This window comes from Histoplasma capsulatum (genome assembly GCF_000150115.1).
Source record: "Histoplasma capsulatum G186AR genomic scaffold supercont2.6, whole genome shotgun sequence".
Classification (NCBI taxonomy): domain Eukaryota; kingdom Fungi; phylum Ascomycota; class Eurotiomycetes; order Onygenales; family Ajellomycetaceae; genus Histoplasma; species Histoplasma capsulatum.
The window spans coordinates 1,331,363-1,351,545 of NW_025544806.1; the positions used below are offsets into that span (position 1 = coordinate 1,331,363).

Below are 20,183 nucleotides of genomic sequence, written 5' to 3' on the forward strand. Positions count from 1 at the left end.
TGCAATCTCTGGCGGCCGTGTTTTCCTGATTGATGCATCTTGTCCACTCGCTCATTGCCTTGTTTGCGCCTTACATCGACCCGGGGAACGATACACTGCTGGAATCAGAGGATGGCTCCCATTGCAACTGGTAGCTTGGGGTCCATATCCCGACAGGGGATGGCCCCTGCGGCGAGTATCAAGTCTAGTGGTTTTCGCTCATTTTGACAATCACCACTAGCCCATTGCCTTGAGCAAACACAGGCTAGCCATCCAAGGCTTGTCCTTATGCAAGGGGAAGGGCCATATGAACCATTTGCCTTGTTCCGCGCCTTGTTACATGCATGCGCGATTTTGGCACCGGCGCGCCAATCAAGAGGTGGGCTGTCAAAAATGGCTACTCCGCTTGGCAGCCTGTGATTTCTGCTCATTTTTCATCATTTCCTGGTTTGGCTGGTTATCCGCAAGCATAAAGGGATAGGAGTGACCCTGCCTTGATCTGTATTTTTGTATACTTCACTGTCTGTTCTTTCTCAGAACCTTCACAAGTCACATCTTGTCATATCAAGGCGAGCCAGCGAGCCAGCATGTTCTCCAATCAATCGACGAGGCAATTGCTTGCCTCTTCTCCACTTGCTTTTAAACCCCACGTTCCTCAATATCGATATTCGGACCAGGTTGAAGATATCGTCGATACTGAGGAGTGTACCCATGAGGATGAGGTTGAAGAGCAGATATCATACAGTGGGAACTCAATGGCATCTGATTCAGTTACACCAGCCCTTGAAGGATTTCCAGATGTTGAGAAGTTTGATCAGCTCATGAAGAGGTAATAATCACTACATCTATTCATCCCTGAAAAGATCACTGACAGGTTATTAGTTATACTTTAAGTTCAGTAAAGACCTTAATAACCTCGAACGATGCTGAACGGATAAGAATGGTACTTCTTAACCCCGAAGACACATCCATAAAATCAGCAAATTTTCGGTATGATTGTTGAAATTTCAGTTCTTTTTAGATTGAGAAGTAATATATAGTCATTTCAAATCTGGCGCTGATATATGTGAAGGCGCTGGGTGAAAAAATCGTTCACGCTCAGCAATAACCAGATACCCAAGGTATGTTTTGAAAAGCTGTATGGAATAATGTGCTCTCAGACTGATGTTCATCTAGAACAAAACATTGATCTACCGCAAAGAAACTCTAAAACTCATTGTAATCAAAGAGAAGCTGTTTGAAATTCTGACAGAAGCACATCAGCAATGCCAACACGGAAGCCAGAGAAAGACTTTAGCACAAGCTAGAATGACATATTCCAAGTACACCCATGCTACAGACTCAAATCCCCCCTTAGAAATATCAAATGAACTAACTGCAGAATTAACAGAATCCCTGAGATGCTAGTTCAACAATACATAAAAATATGCCCAACGTGCAGTCCAGTACTATCTGAACCACCAGTACCGGCTTTGGAAGGATTCCCAAATGTCATTGAGTTTGACAAGCGCATGGCAAGGTATCTATATCAATTCAACACCGAGAGAGGCTACTGACATGTTTATTAGTTATATCAAACATTTGCCTGATGAATTTAGGGATAAAGCTACAATATCCTGGAGCATGGCTGGGAAGATTGGAAAGACGCTTCTTGGTGACACTACAGAACCAGTTGAGTTTCAGTATGCATGTTTCAACCTTCTGAATAGTCATTTAGAGGCTGACTTAAGTGTTTTGAAGAGGTTGGTCCAAAAAGATGTTCACATTAGGGCGGATCAATGGTCAGCTTTCGGTCTTCCGGGAAGGGAAACCCATTGCAACTGAAGAGAAGCTCTTTAAAATTTTGACAACAGCACATCAGAAATGTGAACATGGAGACCAGAAAAAAACTTCAGCAGAAGCTAATGAATTGTATTCTTGGTGAGTATATTCATTGCTGTCTGAGAATATTTTGAAAAGACAATCTTGACTAACTTCAGAATTAACAGGGTTCCCGAGGAACTAATTCGTGAATTCATTCATATATGCCCAACATGCAGGCTGAAATTCACTGAACGATCATTCGTGTGTGGGTATGATGGATGCAAGAAAAGCTATCAACAGCTGGACTATCTGAGATGGCATCAGTTGAATCGTGCGCATTATACTTTCCCTTCTATTGATTCTTTCTGTTGCTGATGTTAACAATAAGACAACCCTAAGGACATCTACCATCGCGACTTCCCTAACTGGCTTCAATGTCACAAGTCAACAGACCCTCTGGCAACGAAGTTCCAGGCAGGGTCCTACCACTGCGAACGCATCAATTCTTCTACGGGTGAGCCTTGCAACTCCATCCTTTCCAATCCTCACTCTCTTAGAAGGCATGAAGATGAAATCCACAACCCTTGCAAGCAAAAGATGCGGTACAAAGGAAAAGACCTTTTTTCGCAATGATAGCTTTGCAAAGCATATGCGGCTTTTCCACCCCGAAGTTGATTGGCCAGACAAGCGGAAATGCAAGTCAACATATTCTTGATCAATCAACAAGGCACCTGCTCCAAACTACCACTACATACATATCCCCAAGACTCAACCACCCTAATCCGATCCCAACCACCGAACTTCCGCCCTCTGTCCACTATTACCTGCTCAGGAACTAAGTTATTTAGTGATCTTTCTCATACACCATGCAAATTTTGCTACTTAGAAGGCAACAGTTTGTAGTTACAATAATTGTCCCTATACCAATTTTCCCTAATTCTTGTGTGAATACGATGGATGTATGAAAAGCTCCGTTTTACTTCTTTGCTTTATTCCAATTTCAATTGTGTTAGAGTTGCCCTCCTTGCACGATCCCTTGCCTTTTACCACGATAATTTTACTAGATCAAAGAAAATGATTGATTACTCATCCTTGCTGGAGCCAATAAGAAATAATGCATCCCGGAAAATTAAAAATTCCAGATGCTGGCAGACGGAGAATGGCAGAAAAGGAGTATTTTGAACTCAATAGACGATAGTTTCTTTCCTTGCACTCGTCATCCACCCATCATCCTGTCGCCCCATTACACCCGTTCATCAAAGAGGAGCTGCGGCGTTGGGACACTGGGGTCGAAGCCGTCTGGATGTACTGTGGTGTCCTCGAGGGCGGGCCGAGCTGGGGAAGGAGACCAAAGGCCCGCTCCCACCCACGCAAGCACTTGGCGACACCGACGACAGGAGCAAGACGCACGTAGTCGTAATTGAAGTTGAAAGCGCGTACACATATTAACAAGGTCGGAGGCCGCAATTGTATCTTTCCCAGTAAGACAGAAAGAAACTTTGAAGTTGCTTCTTGAAGTTGGCCAAGATTGTCGACGACACCATCATAGGAAATTGGACGTGTCTATAGGCATGCTCTACCTTTTAAGCACATCATGTACACTGGATGTTTTTGGTCTGGCACATGATAAGTCACCTTGTACGATCAAATCAAACTTCCACCAATCATATTTCTGAGCCCCACCCAAGGACCGTCCTTCAAGTTCGCTAACCAACACAAGCCTTGGCTTCCCCCGGCGCATATCTCAGTATTGTAGTGTTTCCGGGAAAACTGTTTTTGCGATCTAATTGCGGAAAAAGCCACGTGGTCTTGAAATTTATGGAACACTCGGCGATGTCTAGGCGCGCGTTCGTACTGAACTTTGACTCACTCCACATGGACTAACTCCCAACCTTATGGAGCGCAGTATCCACTATCACATCTTTTGTGTTCCATAATATCAGGAACTCAGATCCATGTTTAACTCCAAGCCCAAAGGCTGTTTCCACCAACAATGAAGGAAGTTCATCGACTTGGATTCCCAAACATGCTCTCTTGTCAGATGACATTAGTTGTCATTTAACAGCTTTGGTTACAAAATATGTAGAAAATTGGAAAAGTAGCTCAAATAAACCACTGTACCCGTTAAATATATTAAGTCAAGTGGTGGAAAGATACATATTCAGCTTGTTGGAGGCTATCTATTAGTTAGGGCAGGAGGCTACATATATAATTATCCCCGCCACAACCTTCCGCCAGAGTGATAAGCCACAGGTTGTTGGCATTGAATTTGTCTGTTTATATCACTAAGAGCCTTTCGAGAAAACACAAAAAGCCTTGCTGAGTGTGCACTGTTCCCTTGGCGGGGCCATTGATCCAAGCTGATTTGAAAAACAATAGGTGGTGGCAGATGGCAATGGCGGCGGAGATGGTGATGGAGATGGCGATGGCGATGGCGATGGCGATGGCGATGGCGGCAGAGATGATATCGATCACAGAAGAGTTCTCCACGCTAATAGAATTCTATAGATTTAACATCGAAATTGTGTATTTCTTTTTGTTTTGATTTCTCCCTTATGGAGCAGGGTTATATACCAATTAGTCAAATTCCATATGAAACCTTTCAAACTTAACCTATGCGATGGTCTCCTTTTCAACCACTGCTCATCCGGTTCTAGCAGCTGATTCCGCTTTGCAAGCTAGGACAAAGCAAATTCCCTTCGGCTCCCCCATATATCTTCCATTATACTCGATCAATTCCTTCATAGATACACAAAATCATCCCTTCCATCCCATCATCCGATTAATTCGTTCCCGGTCCAATTCGAACGTGTATATCGCGGTCTCATTCCCCATAGTCCATGTCAATTTCCACTGATTCGCACCGATACGTCGTCTCCACTAGCTCCGCGAACCATGATCGCATATCTAGCTGTACGGGAGAAACCAGCCATAGGCAATTTTCATTGCAACTTGTTCAGTATATTCAACAGGCAGGCTGATGCTTCTGAGGAATTTACCAACAGTCTCATCAGCAGCTTTATCAAGCCTTGTAGAACTATTCTTGAGCATTCGATGGAGTGGCTTGTGGTTGTATTCGTGGTGCATCTCAGCAATAGCAAGAAGTTCCGACTCGGCAATGCATCATTCAGAAATTTCTTTCCAAATAAGCCATTCTGACCATTCGGAATACCCGGGTGATATCAGAAGACAGGGGGTCTTTTCTCAGAACATTTTCCATGGAAAATATCCCATTTTGATCCAGTTTTGAGGCATCAACTATTGAGACCCCTAAATTCTTTTCATCAGCATTCTATATACAAGTATGGTTTGCTGGTGAAATAAAGCATTCACATTCCCTGGCTCAGAAATAGATGAATCAGGCAAGAATCACTGAACAGAGCATTTGATCTTTTCTGAGAACTAGATCGCTCTGATGAATCAAGGCAGAGCATCGCAGAGAGTTCAGGCAAACAACCATTCTGAACGATATCTGAATGAATGTTGGTGTCGCGACCATACTGTGCATCAGCAAGATAACAGAAGATGAAAACATCAGAATTGATAGAGTATGAATTACAATGAGGAAAAGGGATTCTGGATTTAGCAGTGTACATACATATGGGCAGGACTCTCTCCTGTATCACAGACTAAGCACAACCGCTGCTCCACGAAGGGTGAATAGTCCTCTCTCCCACCGAATATAGATAATAACGGTGTGCCATTTCTCGCGGGGTTATGTATCTATCATTGGCGTCGATATGGTACAGTATTCGTTATAGGCACCGGCATCGGGGTCATTAGTTATTTATGGTGGGTAGTGTGGCATGGTATTGGTTATTCTCAATTTGGAGAGCCAATGTCGGGGCGCGTCTCTGCAATATCAAGAATCGTTAAGCACCGGTGACTTCGGAGTTGTATAGACAATATAATACAGAAATTTCTTTCCATATAGGTCATCAATACCTCAGTGTAAGAGGGGTGCAGAGTATTCACCAGTCCACAGGCGAAATATTTGGGGGTATTAATCCCAATACTTTGCGAGTTAAAGAAGCAATATAAAACCTGTAGTGTCTGTATCCTAGCCCCGTGCAGTAACCGGTTCAGGTTCTTCAAGTGATACGTGGGGATTGACGTTTGCTGGTAGAATGAAAGAAAGAGTAATTTAGATTAACCTGACCATCATCGAAGGATCGTTGACGTAGATATATGCCCAGCTCTGTTAGGCCAATTCCTTGTATTCATCGGAAAGAGATGTCAAGTTCACAGATACCCAAATGGGATGACTTTTAAACATCATGTGATGACATTGTTGCAGGGAGGCCATTTTCGAAATCCTCAATTTTGGGTTCAAATATGTGATTAAAGATTTCGGCTTCATCCTTCTTTTTAAGAACATAAAATTGTCTAAGAACACACAACACCACTCATTGCTGATCTGTCCACTTATGTCTTGGGATTTTATTCTTCCAAAATCTAGGAAAGATGGGTATTCCTCAACGCTATCCATATCTAACTTGGAGAGGGATTGAGGCGACTTCTCCACGAAGACAAAGAGAATAGCAGCAGATACGGCGGAAAATTTGCAGGAGGCAATGAGGAAGATTGCAACTGTTCAAAGTCAACACAGAAGCTCGAGAGGTTGAAGGGTTGAGTAAAATGCGGAAAGCTTAAGAGGCTGTCGAATCTTGGCCTTGAATATACAGCCTTGATGAGACTAGAAGAACACAATCCACAAGACAACGCGACAACAACATGAGCGCGTCATTGTGGTGTATCATGTAGTGATGGTATCTGGGCCTGGGGGTGACCTGGCACCGTAAGGGTTTTCGATGCACATTGGGTCTCGTATATCGATGAACATTGTATAGGGAGGAAGACAGTGCAAGAATTAGTGATCAAGCGCTTCAGCTGTTTGATAGCTTCTGGCTTCTCAAAGAAGAGAAGGAGAATAAGACTCGGACCACATTATAAAGAATTTGATCGTACTGCTCCAACTAGGAGCTTATTCTCAATCAGAGAATATAACAACAGTTATCACCTCAACTAGAGGTTGTTGACAATGGGGACTACCTCAACTAGACCTGTTCTTTGCCAACTGTAACCCAATATTGGGTGTTAACAAGAACTCGAGTACCAGTAGGCAGGTCGCTCATTCTCGTTTGAGGATTTCTTTGCAGCAGCTCCTCGAGAGTGGTGTAGACTAGCTCGTCGGCTCCGCATGAAGTGCTGGGCGAGTTTTGCTGTGGATAACACTCGGACATCGTGTCTTGTACCTAACATGTCAGACCAATTTATTAACATAAGAAGGTTGTTGTACAGTTTTCTAACCTTTTGATGTTCGCCTTTGGTATTAAGGAGCTTTGTTTCGCGGGGATTTGACTGGCAAATTTGAGCTTGCAGAATGGCAGGAGGTTGGGTGGATGAAACACAACAATCGAAGAAGGGGGCATTCATCCCCAGGCGCCTTTGATGTGCTGGGCTGCATTAGTGGTAATCTAAATCGATGTTGATGCCACTTGATGTACAGATCTGTACAGATTACAGTGGGGGGAGATAATTATATGTACACTTGCGCTTTTTTGCATCAACCAAGAATATTGCAACACACTATTATTTCAAATATCTCAGCCAATATATTAGATATAGCCCTGACAGTAGAGGATTATATAGAATAGAACATAGAGAGTTAATTATACATGATATCTTCTTTAATATTTAGTTGCACCTCCCTTGGCAGCAATTACTGCCTTCATTCGCCGCGGCATTGACCTCATAAGACTCTGTATCTCCTCCTGTGTAATAGAATCCCATATCTTCTGTAATTCATCCTTCATCTGCTCTGTAGAGTGTATCTTATGTCTTATCTTTGACACACGGCGCTTCATAGTCATCCAGAGATTCTCAATTGGATTTAAATCAGGGAATTGTGCAGGCCATTCTTCACAATTCATCCACACATTCTTTGTCCACTCTTTTACTGCCTTAGAGGTATGATAAGGCGCACCAGCATCTATCCAATATGCAATTCCATGTTTCTCAGAGCTTCTCTCGTAATGGGGATAGCCAAATTCAGATAGAATGCTGGTATAGTGTGAGGAATTCATCCGGACTCCAGGTGGAAGGAAAACCAGCTCTGATTTGAAATCCCAGCCTATAGCAGCCCACACCCCTACTGTCACACGGCCAGATTTGAATGTAGGCAGGAGATATTGACATGGATGGCGTACAAATATGCTTGATACATTCAAGCCAACCTCAAAATTGGACTCATCTGAGAAGCTTGCACAGGCCCAATCTTCTAGATGCCCATTCTCATGATTATAACATAATTTTCGCCGAGTTTGTTTGTGTAGGGGCTTTAGAAAGGGTTTTGGACGAGGCCTGAAAGTATTTCAGTCATTCTTCTTGAAATATGTGGACAGACTTTGACAGTGATTGAAATGAGATGAGAGTATCAAATGGATTTTGACTCACAGTGTGTATTAAAAGGCGTTTATCACGAGCAGAGAGCTTAGAAGGTCTGCCAGGTTTCTTTTTAGAGCTGATTAGAGGGTTTTTTTGATGTGCTTCATGATAGATAATAGAGGAGATAGCTATGACTCTTGTGGGCGCTGCGAGCTAATTAAAGTTCCTTCAAAAATATTTTGTGCCTTGTGGCAAAGGCCAGACCTCGGAGTTTTGTAATGACCATCAATTTTTGTTCCAATGCGTGGTTCTCCTCAGGCTTAAAAGGGATTCTGAGGATTCATACATATGGTATAGAGCAAATCGTTCCCGTGTTGCTAACAAAGTGGAACCGTTTTTTCTCAGACGCTTACCAGGATAATTGCACATCACGGGATCTAACAATCTATTTGGGTTAGTTCATTACCTATTCAAGATTAGTTTGTTTAAGGAGTGATATTAAATTTGGTGTTAAAACAGCAATCATCCTGCGAAGCGGCTGAGCTTGCTGAGATAACTCGGAGAATCGTGTCTATATATCCGCCTGCGCCGCTCAGTTTCATAATCTTTGCAATGGCTCGATGGACACCAAGGAGCCGAGCCGATGGTGGATCAATGGTACGATTGGGACTAAGGGTGAGCGTGCGAGCGGGAATAGCGGATCACGTAGAAAGGGGCTTTGCTCCATTGAATCGATTCTGTACTCATACAGTTTGCTCGTTGGTTCGAAATATATCAAGTTGACAGAACTTTGCAGAAATCCACAAGACTTTGCAGAACAGTGAAGGAATCCACAGACATATATGAGATATTGCAGATAGCAGCAGAACTTTATAAAAATTCGCTAAAATCTACAGAAGATTTAGCAATTTTTACGAGTTTCTACACATGGTGAGGGCCAATTTAAAGGTATGAAAAGATCAAAGACAGTTTCCTTTATTAGTTGAATCTCAATTAAAACAAAAGAAAGAAAGAAAGAAAGAGAAACAACTCATATCACAATGGTGGACAATGACTATTATCCATCCTTTGAACATCTTAGTCGTCGATCACAACTGTATCCGCTTCGCTATCAGGGACTCGAGCTGCACGAAGTGGAAAACCAGGGAGCAGCATCTGCTCGAAAAAACGTTGCGCACCAAACAGGCGAATACCCGTATCACGTCTGACAATTGTCTCTGGTCCACCAGCAACAAAAGGCTTCATCTTAATGGTCTTCTGAAATGCGATACTTCTGTCCAGTGCCTCCAACATATCCTTAAATTCCTTCATGACTCTGAAGTAATCAACTCCACCTGTCTCCTTGCGGCACATGACCTCTGCAACTCGACGAAGATAGAAATCGACAAGGCTATATCCTTCTGGAGGAATCTATTGCTTCATTGTTAGCATATATCATTCAAATTATGAAATACGTTGTATACATACAGCAAAACATTTGAGTCCGCGAAAATGGCAGGTGTCGCAGCTTAGACGACCTGCCGAGACCACGCATTTACGAACAGGACCATACTCCCCAAGACGGAAACAACCAGCACAGATGTCGGCATGGGTTTCTGCGTAAAGTTTCTGGAAGTGGGCCTTCATGGCGAGGAATTCGGTCTCGATGGTATTGTTTTGAGACATTTTGGATAGTTTTAAGGGATCTGCTCTATATTAACAGGTTAGTGTTCATATCATTTCTCATTTATCATCAGAAATAATATAACTGACTACTCTGGTTTGATGATTTTATAATGATTGATGGGGTATATGATCTCTGCAATACTGTTGTGAAGGTTAGAGAAGTAAAGGGAAAAAAAAGAGACAAAGTTGAAGTTATAGTGGGTGATATAAGTGAATAACACATCTAGCCCTAACAATGAAGGCTTTCTCATTCACTGTTGGATGGAAGTATAGAATCTGATTCACTCAGAAGTTGTCAAAAGTTGACAGAAATTAACAGAAGTTTTATCATTATCTATATAACTAGTCACCTGCAGCTGTCATCGATAGAAAAGTTATCTCTTCCTCGAAGCGATTTTGAATACGACCAAACTGAGATGCCGTTTTAAACACAACATTTGCATTCATATCAAGCTCACTCAGTGGTCGTTGTTTACTTGGAGTTTGATTGTCGGCATTGTCACATCTATTTCGTTTCATTGAAGCAAATGACATCACTAAAAGGTGAAGTGAATGTTAGAAGGTGAATAACTATCTACGGCAGTCTATAGTGACAAATACTATCAGTGATGATGATCTCATTACCTAGTGACTATTTACTCTTACTTCTTTTCTCTCCCTTTCTTTCTCTCTTCTTCTCTTTCCCAACTATCTCAACTGGCCTCAGATGGCTCCTTTGTGGCATCTGCGATAGTTAAGGTAGAGGTCTTCCGGCAGACCTCCCTGGCCAGCGGTATTGCTACTGCCAGCTTCATTTCCCCCGAGAGAAACTGCGGGCAAGCAGTTGCTACCGCCAGCCTCATGCTGGCGGGCCCGGCCGCCCCCCCTCCCCCCCCTCCCCTGACAATTTATGATGATGCATGGGGGGACAGTTCTCAACGGGGAAAAACAAATCCAGCACAACTTGTTGGTGATTCAACCTGAAAGGCACAGGGGAAGTGTGTTTCTTTCCCGCACCTTGGGGCAGAAATTGCCAAAAAGTTTGTGCTAGCCGGAATCGGATCTCTCAGCATCCTATATGATGCAGTTGTCAAACAGGAAGGTATTGATTCTCAATTTTTCCTATCAGATGAACATATCAACCGAAATGTTGGTTTTATTGCTCCATTGAATGCCTCATGAATAGAAATTTTGAGCTAATATGTATGCTTAGCGAGCAGAAGCTTTGCATCGTATGGTGTTACTATTGCAACATATTATGAATGTTTAAAGGTACGAACGTCATTGAGAAGATCTGTTAAAAAGCAGCATTGTTCGGATTGCCATGGTCTTTACAGCTCTCATCTAACATATCGTGACTAATCAGAGGAGGAATGATAGCTCCCTGCAAGAGAAGCAGCAGCGAATTGATAGGCCGAGTTGCAACAACCAGTGGCGATGAGAGCGGTCCACTCCCAGCAAACATAAAGCGGACACAGCGGAGCCTGTCGGGAGGCATATATGCCTCCCCTTGGGTTAGTCTCAAGACTTATTCCACCGAATTCTTTTTGACAGATTTAAGGTACGTATTTAGCTATCAGCGGTGGTTATTCATTGATCAAAATTGCTGACATTACACAGGCTGCTGGAGACAGTCAAACACTGTCCGTGAGGTCCTTGATGGCTTCTACCTTACCTACGTCCAACCCACCTCCGCGAGGACGCGTCCAACAACTCCAATTCTACGACATCGACACAACTTTACCTTCCATCCTTGAAAAATTCATGGACCCCACCACCGGCCAGCAGTTTCAACAGCCAGTTTCATGCGAGGAAATAACTGAAGGTAATGGCCGCGGGAAACATTGCCAATACTGATGTGAAGGAGATCATTCTTAATACTATTTCTAATGGAATCGACATGGATCCGATAGAGCTACCCATAAGACACCACAATCAGCATAACATTGTAGCGATGGCGAAAACACACTTGTCAAGGGTTGAAGACAACTCTCCATTTATCTCAACATTTTCAACCCTACTTCCTTGTGTACACAGAATGCTAAAAAGTGAGAAGTCAAGTATCTCAATAATTGATGCCACCAGGCTGGATCAAAATGGGACATTTTCTGCAGAAAATATTCTGAGAAACGACCCTCTGTCTTCTGATATCGGGGTATTGTGGATGGTCAGAATGGCTTATTTGGAAAGATGTTTCTGAATCATGGGTGACGTCGAGGAATGCCCATCTTTCCTAGATTTTGGAAGGATTAAAACCCCAAGACATAAGTGGACAGATATTGGACTAACGGATTATTCTATACTTCCCGATCTTAAAAGCAATGCAGTTCGCTATACAAAAAGTGGGCAATAAAGCCGTACGGACATATCGAGAATTCGTTCAAGCGGCAGTTGAGGTCATGGGAAGTGCAAAAAGACAGGCAGTGGCTATTCGTGACAACAGGCGGCGAAAACCCTTCGCCGCCTAAACCCTAGTGAGCGCCATATCCTGAAAGCTCGGAGGCTAGGTATGGGCAAGAAAAACAAGGCTCTTCATCTCTACAAGTTACACTTGATGAATATGAAGATATCACACCTCCTCGCCCACCTCGCGATATGCCACCCTCGGTGATAATTAATTCCTATTGACTTCCTAAAGAAAAAGTTCCTACCAAAACATTATGCACTGCCCAAAAAGATCGTGTTGTGAAAGGCACAAGGATAGAGAAGGGAATGCTTCATGACAAAGCCAAATCAAAAGCCAAGACCCCCTCTCAGAAGCTCGCTCAACTTACTCAAAAGGATGTTAACAAAGTCACCATGCCACGCGCTCCAAGGCGCGGAGAATTAATTAAGGGAGCTTGGCCAAATGCCATACCGCCAAATGAAGCTGTTCTACGGGCATATCATGAATCTTTTCGGGAATTGAGGAATAAACCTATGGAAGTGGTATCAGAGACAGCAAAACCTTCAGGACCCCCGAAAGGATATCACAGAGTATATTTTCCAGGGGAAGAAAATCAGCCCCCTCTTCCTCCACTTCCTTCGACTTCTGTTCCTCCATCTAGCCCACCCTCTCTTCCTTCGCAGACAGAAAGACCCAATCTAGCTGGAGAACCCACTTCTCAACCTGAAGCATCTGTTGAGACTGAAAGAGCCTGAGCCACCTAAAGAAGCACTCCCTCCTTCCTCTCCCGAATACGAAGGGTTTCTGACCAGCCCGCAACAACGGCGACGCGAAGCCAAAGAAGTCCACTGGCTCCAGTCTGAATCTCCAATGGGACAGCCAATTTCTTCAATGCAGGCCTACGATCCTCTATCTCATGTCACCTCATTTCAACCACACGAACCTGCCAAAGCAGAGGCATTTGGGTTTCTGTGGGTTGGCTTTTGTTCTTAACATCTCTTTCTGAAGATGGATAGGAATGCTGTTGGATCATTGAGCTAGGCATATATCTACATCAACGATTTTTCAATGCTGGCCAGGGTAACCAAAATTACTCTTTGTTGCATTCTACTACCAGGCCTCCAATGTGCTTGCCTATGTGCTGTAATGAATTTCTTTCCATTTTCTCCTTCTGTGGTTCCTATGCTGCGGCTGGCGGTTGCAGTGTATAGGTGGTGGGTTGGATGGCCCTGCCTGCTGTGGGCCGAGCCACACCACCACGCCCACGGGTATATGGTGAGTGAGATCTCCATTTTGTCTTTCTTTCTCTCTCTTTCTTCTTTTCTTTTCTTTCTTTCTTCTTCTCATTTTTTTGGTGATGTGTGTCAACTCTTCGACCTTTCCCACTGCTATCTAATATTTGTGCCAACAATAGCCGGAACTTGTTACAGCCACACCTCGGATCGTGGAAAATCGATGAACGGCCAAAAACCTGGTATCTGCATATCAGTCTGATCTGGCGACCATTCAGCAGTTTCAACAACCAATTTCATGCGAGGAAATAATTCCTCCAGGCTGGACCAAAATGGGATATTTTCTGTCTATTGTTTGATCAATTCTGGCAGTAGCTCGATTCTGATTTTCCTCCATCTCCACTCACGATCTGCACCTGTCTCTCTTCCTCCCTTTGACTCTCAATTTCTGTTTCTTGACTTTCTTCTGTTTTTGTTTCAGCCTTTCAGCTTCCGCTTCCGCCTGTGCTGCTTTCATTTTCTGGTATTCCTGGTAGTAGTACAGATTGTAGATTTGACTGGAGTCGATATAGCTTGGCGTAGCCGGCCGATATTCTGCGGTAGAATTTATGTAGGAGGGATTTGACGAGGTATTTTGGGCATCACGGCAGGGTGATGTCGAGAGGTGTTGACAATATTCTGTTGCACGGTGCTCTTGTTGAACGATCAGAACATCGGTGTGGCTAACATGGACGAAGAATGCTTGGGGCGAGCGTGGGATAAGGAGGGTTGGCTCCGAGATATGTTTGACTGAGCTAATGGTGTTGATGTTCTAGACAGCGGAGAAATGTTTGGTTGATGAAACAGCTGGCTCAGGTGGGATGAAGGTGAGGACTATGGGACTCAGAGATTCTAAATTGAAGTGAGAAGGTCCATGGCTTGAATTATATAAGAATGTGATGTTGAGAACGAGCCAGCAAGTCCAGTCATCTGGGAATTGGCACGAGGAGTGGTAATGCTGGAAGAGAGAGTAGTTTGTTCGAGGAATAGAGAAAACTGTAAGAATCAGGAGGACAACAAAATGGCACCACAATGTTCTGAGAGCCGCAGCACTTGATTGGATGCTTGGTTGAAGCTTGGCCCAAGCGTTGACATGACACATGCCTTACGGCATAGATGTTGGCGTGGGCTTGCATGCACTCCCATGAAAAAGCAATTTTTGCAGTTTTGCAAGCTATCAGGCGATTTTGTCATACTCTACGCGGTCCGAACCAGAGCGGCGCCAAGCTGTGATTTGATTGCCTGACGTGCCCATGTTTATAGGCACGAACACACCAAGCCATATTCCCATTAAAACTCGCTTATTGGCGTCCATACGGACGCCAAGACGTGGTGTCCCCGACAATGTCGTGGTGACGAAAGAAGTGTGATAAGATAGCACTATGACCACTAGGTTATCCATAGCAAAAGCCAACGTAACCATTTGTTAAATGGTTGCGCTCATAGTTCATTTCCAGTCCACTTAGTAACTTGGCGAATTTGCTCAGGTCCTTGGATTTGAGTTGTTTCATATTCTCCAACATTGATTTCATTTCCAAGTTTTCAATCTTCACTAGACCGTCCTTCACATAGGGTTTGGGCCACTGTTGAAAGGGTCTGACTCCGACTCTTGCTAGGTGGAACAGTGGGCGTGAGCTCTGCTTGAGAGGCACTCACCGGCACCCCGACAAGCTGAGGAGGGGAAAGGTTTATCTGCAATTTCTGCTGATGATGTTGGTGTTTCATGGTGCTTCCAGGTTCTTGCTGTCGTGAATTGGTGGCGTTAGGAACTTGTACCCTAGTTCTTGGACTGGGTTTCCGACTTTGTTTATGTGTATTCAAAGGGGATGAATTAGTGTGAGGCTTTCAGATTGTGTTCTCTCTGCATGTGGGCAGCAAAGTCACTGCACTGTGGAAAATAATCTGAGTGCGCATGGTATGAACCAATCCAAACCCCCAACAGGTTGATGTGGGTTGGTTGTGTAAGGTAACTTACTAACGGATCCCCCCCCCGGGCGTGATTTGCAGGTGTCAAGAGCAGCAGTATCCTTCATTCCGGATGCAGAAGGAAGCGGTTCAGCGCGCCATTGAACATGAGACATGTTGCATGGGAAGGCTCTCATGTGGGATGTAGTTGTATGATGGTTAATCTGCTATTGTTGTGGTCGGAGCTAGCTAAATAGGCGTTGGAGGCCCTACACAAGCCTCATCCCATGTGACCTTATCTCAGCATGCTCAGCCTCTCTTCTCGATATTTTCAGATTAGCGCGATCAACTAAACTCCTTTAGACTTCTGCCAAGTCCTGCTAACTTCTGGACCAATCAATTACTCCACACGTGCTCACAACATAATATCTCGTAGAGAGTCTGAGAAGAAACGGTTCCATCGTCTGTGGAAAATCAAACCCGCTCATACAAAATATTCAGTTGACTTCGGAATCATACATCTACCTTAAATATCTGCCTGATCATCATCAAATCGACATTTTTTGAATCCTTAGCCATCTCACTATCATCTCTGCTATTTTGCAACTTGCTACCCCTTCTCATCATGCCACAACCATTGACCAAAGACACCGTGTCTTTTGAATCTCAAGACACCCAACATCAGGCGCGGTCCAACCAATATCCTTCGTCACTTGAAGATGAATCCTCTCAACAACCACTACACTCCCTCAATGATCTAGATGATGGATATGAGACATCAGATAGTGATTTAACAGACCTTGAATCTATTGATACTCCTTCGGAATTCGAGACCACTGGTATCAATACCCCGCCAGCTTGTTCACAACCAAACACCCGTGGTCCACAGCGCCTGCCTACTATGCCTCATAACCAGCAGAAAAAACGTTCGAAATTATCTCGTGTTGTCAAAGCATTACAGCGAAATGGTTGGGGAATGGAAGCCTTTATAGATGCTTGGATTCAGAGTCCTGATATCTTGACTCATAAACGATACCGTACTCCTGCAAAGCGGCGGAATGCACTATATTCAGCACTCTCAAAGTCAGAAGCATTTCATGGTCATCACCATTATATTGCCTTGCTTAAACAGGAGCTGAAACACCTTATCAATACTCCATACTTTGCAAAATTCAATCATGGTGTTGATCTTGATACCATCGATTTCCAGGCCGCTTTTGAGACCATCCGGACCGATGCACCAACCTGGTTTAAGCTGCTTACTCCTGTTCTAAAGAATAAACGTGCAAATCGAAAGAGTTATGAATGGGGCTCAGATGAAACAACAGCTATCAAACGGCTGTTTGTTATTATGAGTATTATATGCCACTCTTATTCTTTGAAGAACTCAAACTTCTTCAGCTCTATTCTCTCTGCATATTTCCATGGCTCAGGAGTAAAACGACGAGTGATAGAAACGATTTCCAGCTTTGGACTCTGTCTCAGCTATGTGATGGGAAATAAATTGATGACAGAAATTGCTAAACAGGAGAAGGTATGAGTTGATATTCTTAACTTATTAATATTTCTATCTAATTTTTTAAACTTCTAGTAAAAACTGATAATCTCTGTTCTTTTCTGGCATGTTCTTTCTACTTCTGTTAACTTCTGAGCCAATCATTTGACTAATTCTTATCATTAGATGAAACTTCGGCAGCTTGTCAAAGATCCTCGAGCCGTTATAGTCTACGACAATATGAACTTCAAAGAGACTGTACGAGATGAAACGATTGGGCATAATGATTACATGGCTGCAGTGACTACTGCTGCTGTGGTTATTTCCCCTGCAATTCCAGAATCTGGTCTGACTCAGATCATGCATGATTCTACAAGACTTCTAACGCTGAAAGAGATCATTGATGCACCTGGTGTGGCAGGCAATGATTATGGACTTCGAAAGAAAATAACATTGTGTCTTATTTCTGATGCTGTTCGAAAGGTTCATGATGAGGGAGTTAAAAAGGTTTTCAGTACTGCAGATGCTTTACTACCTCAAATGCCTGTTCTTGATACACTTCCTGTGTATAGAACGCGTTTTCAACAGCTGGGAGCTATTTTTGAAAATGAGGGCACTATTGCGGGAACTATGAGAGTTCATGAGAAGATATTTAATAGTTATCTTGATTTATCAAAAGATCATACAGCATTTTCAACTCGTCTTTTTCCAGTGTATGGAGATGCCTTGACTACAAAGCTCATTCGATCGGTTAAGATAGAGCAGTCAAAATCTACAGACATATTTGAACAGCGCAACTGGCTTCATCCTGTTTCTGGATGGTTTCATATTCAAATGAATCTACTCTCCACCATTGTCCGTACCCACTTTGAAGCAGGGGTCTCTGAAGAGGCTCGTCACTGTATTCAGTCCGATCTTGCTTGTTGGAACCGAAATTCTATGACTTCCACCAATCCCAAATATCATCTTCTTGAACCGATGATTTCTCAGAGCTTTGCATCCCGAAGTCTGGCGCTATTTTATGCTGCCATGCAGCATCGAGGTTATCCGATTGTCAACCATGAGCACTCAGAAGATATCGATACTATTATACATCAGCTTAATCCTTCACAGTATCTTCAGCTTATTGAAGATGTATACACCAAAGCATTTACTCTTGATGCCTGGACAGGAACTGACTCTCAAACCTCTCAATCCACTCAAGATATTGAATTCCGTACAATGTGTCGCCTTCTCCGAGAATCCGAGTTATTCATTCGGATATGCTATGCTGTTAAATATGGTGACATTGGACTTCTTGAGTACTCTATTCCATCTCTGATTATCTTTTTTCTTGGTGCTGGTCAACATAATTATGCCACTGAGATGCTTCACTACTACTGGATACTTCAATCTGCCAAATCCCCCTCTCTGCGTCGAGCGATTATGGCCTCAGGTCTTGTCAACTGGCCTGGAAAACCTGGCTCCTTCAAAGCGATTGATTTAGGCATGGAGCATCTTAATGGTAGCTGCAAGCTGGAGATGAAATGTTACAAAAATTCAACAAAGAATACCTATCTTATATTTGATCGAGTCTGTCTGTCCAATACATGGGTTCATCAGCTACGGCGGATCTTAGAGTCTACCTTTGGACGTCCACTTACTGGAGAACATACAAGTGCTGTCACTAAGCTAGAGATCTTCTCTATGGCTAGAAGTCTGTTGAAGGATGGTTATACCTCACCTCGAGATTTGCTTTTACTGCCAAAAAAACGTATGTTTGACTCCTTGGATATACTTACAATTGGAGTGGAAAATTTGGAGAAGAAGATTGAGCACTTTAACCAAGCATGGGTTCAGCAGCGATCAGTATCAATGAATTTGAATTTTGATGATATAATTATCAGTGCTGAAGTTGAGGCTTATTCTGAGGAATTCAATGATAATAGAGAGCAAGAATCTATTTTCATTGAAAATACACTATCTTTATCTACTGTAAATAATTCACCAGATATATCAGAACCAATTTTGGAGGAAAATAATTAAAATAGATGAATGAATCATTAGATAGTTTTACATCTTTATTTGATATAACTAAGTTTAGTTAACTAACGTACTTCACCACTTTTTGGGACACACCACTTCCTGGGACACTAAATCACATGATATAAAACTCTGCCTTAGGGTACCTATTCCAGACTAGTGCACTTGCACTAGAGATCAATTTTGAGATGTTTAGATGTTACACACAGACTTGATATGACTGGAGTAAATAGAAATAATATATATCTACTCTTTCATATTTAGAAGTATTATATAGTCAGACAGCTTCTCATTGACTGAGTTCACAATTTTGAACAACTAAAGCTGCTAAAGTAAGTTGATTTATATTCATTATTATTAAATACTATATCAAGCAGCTATAATCTATGAGAGTGTGAGGTTGAAGTTGTATTCTTTTCATTGGTGTATTCAAACTATACTATATCATGTGATTTAGTGTCCCAGGAAGTGGTGTGTCCCAAAAAGTGGTGAAGTACGTTATATGTTACATTTTTGCTGATCAATATATTAGTAATTGAACTTCTGCATTGTTCTGTCAACTTGTGAGCCAATCAAATATCAAGGTTCAAAACCAACATGACTAACATCTGACAAATTTTTTTTTTGGAGATAGCATTTCTCAACATCAACTAATTTACATTTACAACTGATACTTGCGAAGAATGCCCGCATAGAACCTCTAACACGTTCATCTATACAGATTACTTGTTTATTAGAGTCCTACTTGAAACTTTCTTCACGAAGCAGAGCAGTACAAACAAAACAGGAATCTAAACAGTCAGAGCACTGCTTCCCGGCGGAGGAGGAGGTGGCCCCTTCGGCAGCAACTGATGTGGCCGCGACGGTGGGGATGTGCGGGGGTCCTTGGGCTTGCGTTTGGAGATGCTACATCCGCCTTTGCGTGCAGCAACCCGGCAGCGAGAACAAGAATCCCCGGGCTTGGCTATCTGGGCTCTCCCCTTCTCGGAGTACGCCCAACATTCCTCACCGTTCTCTTGACAGGCAGCACACCTGTCCTCCCCCAGCAGCTGCTCACCCAGCTCCGTCTCCATTATCCGGCCAATATGGCCCCATACCCTCTGCTTCTGAGGAGAGAAGCACTGGAACTCCTCATGGGAGACCGACCACCATTTCCCTGATTCCTGGGGCTGGTAGGTTGATGAGCTTTTGCTCATCAACCAAATTCCAACCCCGTCTTGGCTGGCTTGCCAGCTGTGCCTGCTCCAACAGACACGCTGGCGATGAGTGTTGGGGGGAGGGGGCGCATATG

The 20,183-nt window shown here is 43.2% G+C and overlaps 7 protein-coding genes across 7 annotated transcripts in view; 2 read left to right on the forward strand and 5 right to left on the reverse strand.

Annotated features, from left to right (window-relative positions):
• Nucleotides 1–566: 566 nt before the first annotated feature.
• HCBG_05160 (uncharacterized protein) lies at nt 567–2,497 on the forward strand (the record flags this gene model as incomplete). Its single annotated transcript, XM_045432209.1, has 8 exons — nt 567–808; nt 862–969; nt 1,052–1,100; nt 1,156–1,301; nt 1,370–1,498; nt 1,548–1,661; nt 1,968–2,051; nt 2,182–2,497. The coding sequence occupies 8 exons, from the start codon at nt 567–569 to the stop codon at nt 2,495–2,497; spliced, it is 1,188 nt and encodes a 395-aa protein (XP_045287421.1).
• A 512-nt stretch (nt 2,498–3,009) lies between these two features.
• On the reverse strand, nt 3,010–4,869 carry HCBG_05161 (uncharacterized protein; the record flags this gene model as incomplete). The annotated part of the gene is made up of 4 exons (XM_045432210.1): nt 3,010–3,345; nt 3,638–3,694; nt 4,114–4,273; nt 4,700–4,869. The coding sequence occupies 4 exons, from the start codon at nt 4,867–4,869 to the stop codon at nt 3,010–3,012; spliced, it is 723 nt and encodes a 240-aa protein (XP_045287422.1).
• Nucleotides 4,870–6,839: 1,970 nt separating this feature from the next.
• Nucleotides 6,840–8,598, reverse strand: HCBG_05162 (transposable element Tcb2 transposase; the record flags this gene model as incomplete). The annotated part of the gene is made up of 5 exons (XM_045432211.1): nt 6,840–7,037; nt 7,093–7,238; nt 7,490–8,120; nt 8,239–8,330; nt 8,583–8,598. The coding sequence occupies 5 exons, from the start codon at nt 8,596–8,598 to the stop codon at nt 6,840–6,842; spliced, it is 1,083 nt and encodes a 360-aa protein (XP_045287423.1).
• Nucleotides 8,599–11,186: 2,588 nt separating this feature from the next.
• On the forward strand, nt 11,187–11,670 carry HCBG_05163 (uncharacterized protein; the record flags this gene model as incomplete). Its single annotated transcript, XM_045432212.1, has 2 exons — nt 11,187–11,327; nt 11,434–11,670. The coding sequence occupies 2 exons, from the start codon at nt 11,187–11,189 to the stop codon at nt 11,668–11,670; spliced, it is 378 nt and encodes a 125-aa protein (XP_045287424.1).
• A 1,709-nt stretch (nt 11,671–13,379) lies between these two features.
• On the reverse strand, nt 13,380–14,606 carry HCBG_05164 (uncharacterized protein; the record flags this gene model as incomplete). Its single annotated transcript, XM_045432213.1, has 3 exons — nt 13,380–13,677; nt 13,839–14,242; nt 14,580–14,606. The coding sequence occupies 3 exons, from the start codon at nt 14,604–14,606 to the stop codon at nt 13,380–13,382; spliced, it is 729 nt and encodes a 242-aa protein (XP_045287425.1).
• A 258-nt stretch (nt 14,607–14,864) lies between these two features.
• On the reverse strand, nt 14,865–15,551 carry HCBG_05165 (uncharacterized protein; the record flags this gene model as incomplete). The annotated part of the gene is made up of 3 exons (XM_045432214.1): nt 14,865–15,082; nt 15,127–15,213; nt 15,446–15,551. 3 exons carry the CDS (start codon nt 15,549–15,551, stop codon nt 14,865–14,867), a joined length of 411 nt encoding a protein of 136 aa, XP_045287426.1.
• A 4,132-nt stretch (nt 15,552–19,683) lies between these two features.
• Nucleotides 19,684–20,183, reverse strand: part of HCBG_05166 (uncharacterized protein) — a gene marked incomplete at both ends in the record, with an annotated part of 2,057 nt that continues 1,557 nt past the window's right edge. The window contains one exon of the mRNA XM_045432215.1: nt 19,684–20,125. Within this exon, the coding sequence (XP_045287427.1) occupies nt 19,684–20,125 (442 nt within the window). The remainder of the gene's footprint in view (nt 20,126–20,183) is intronic.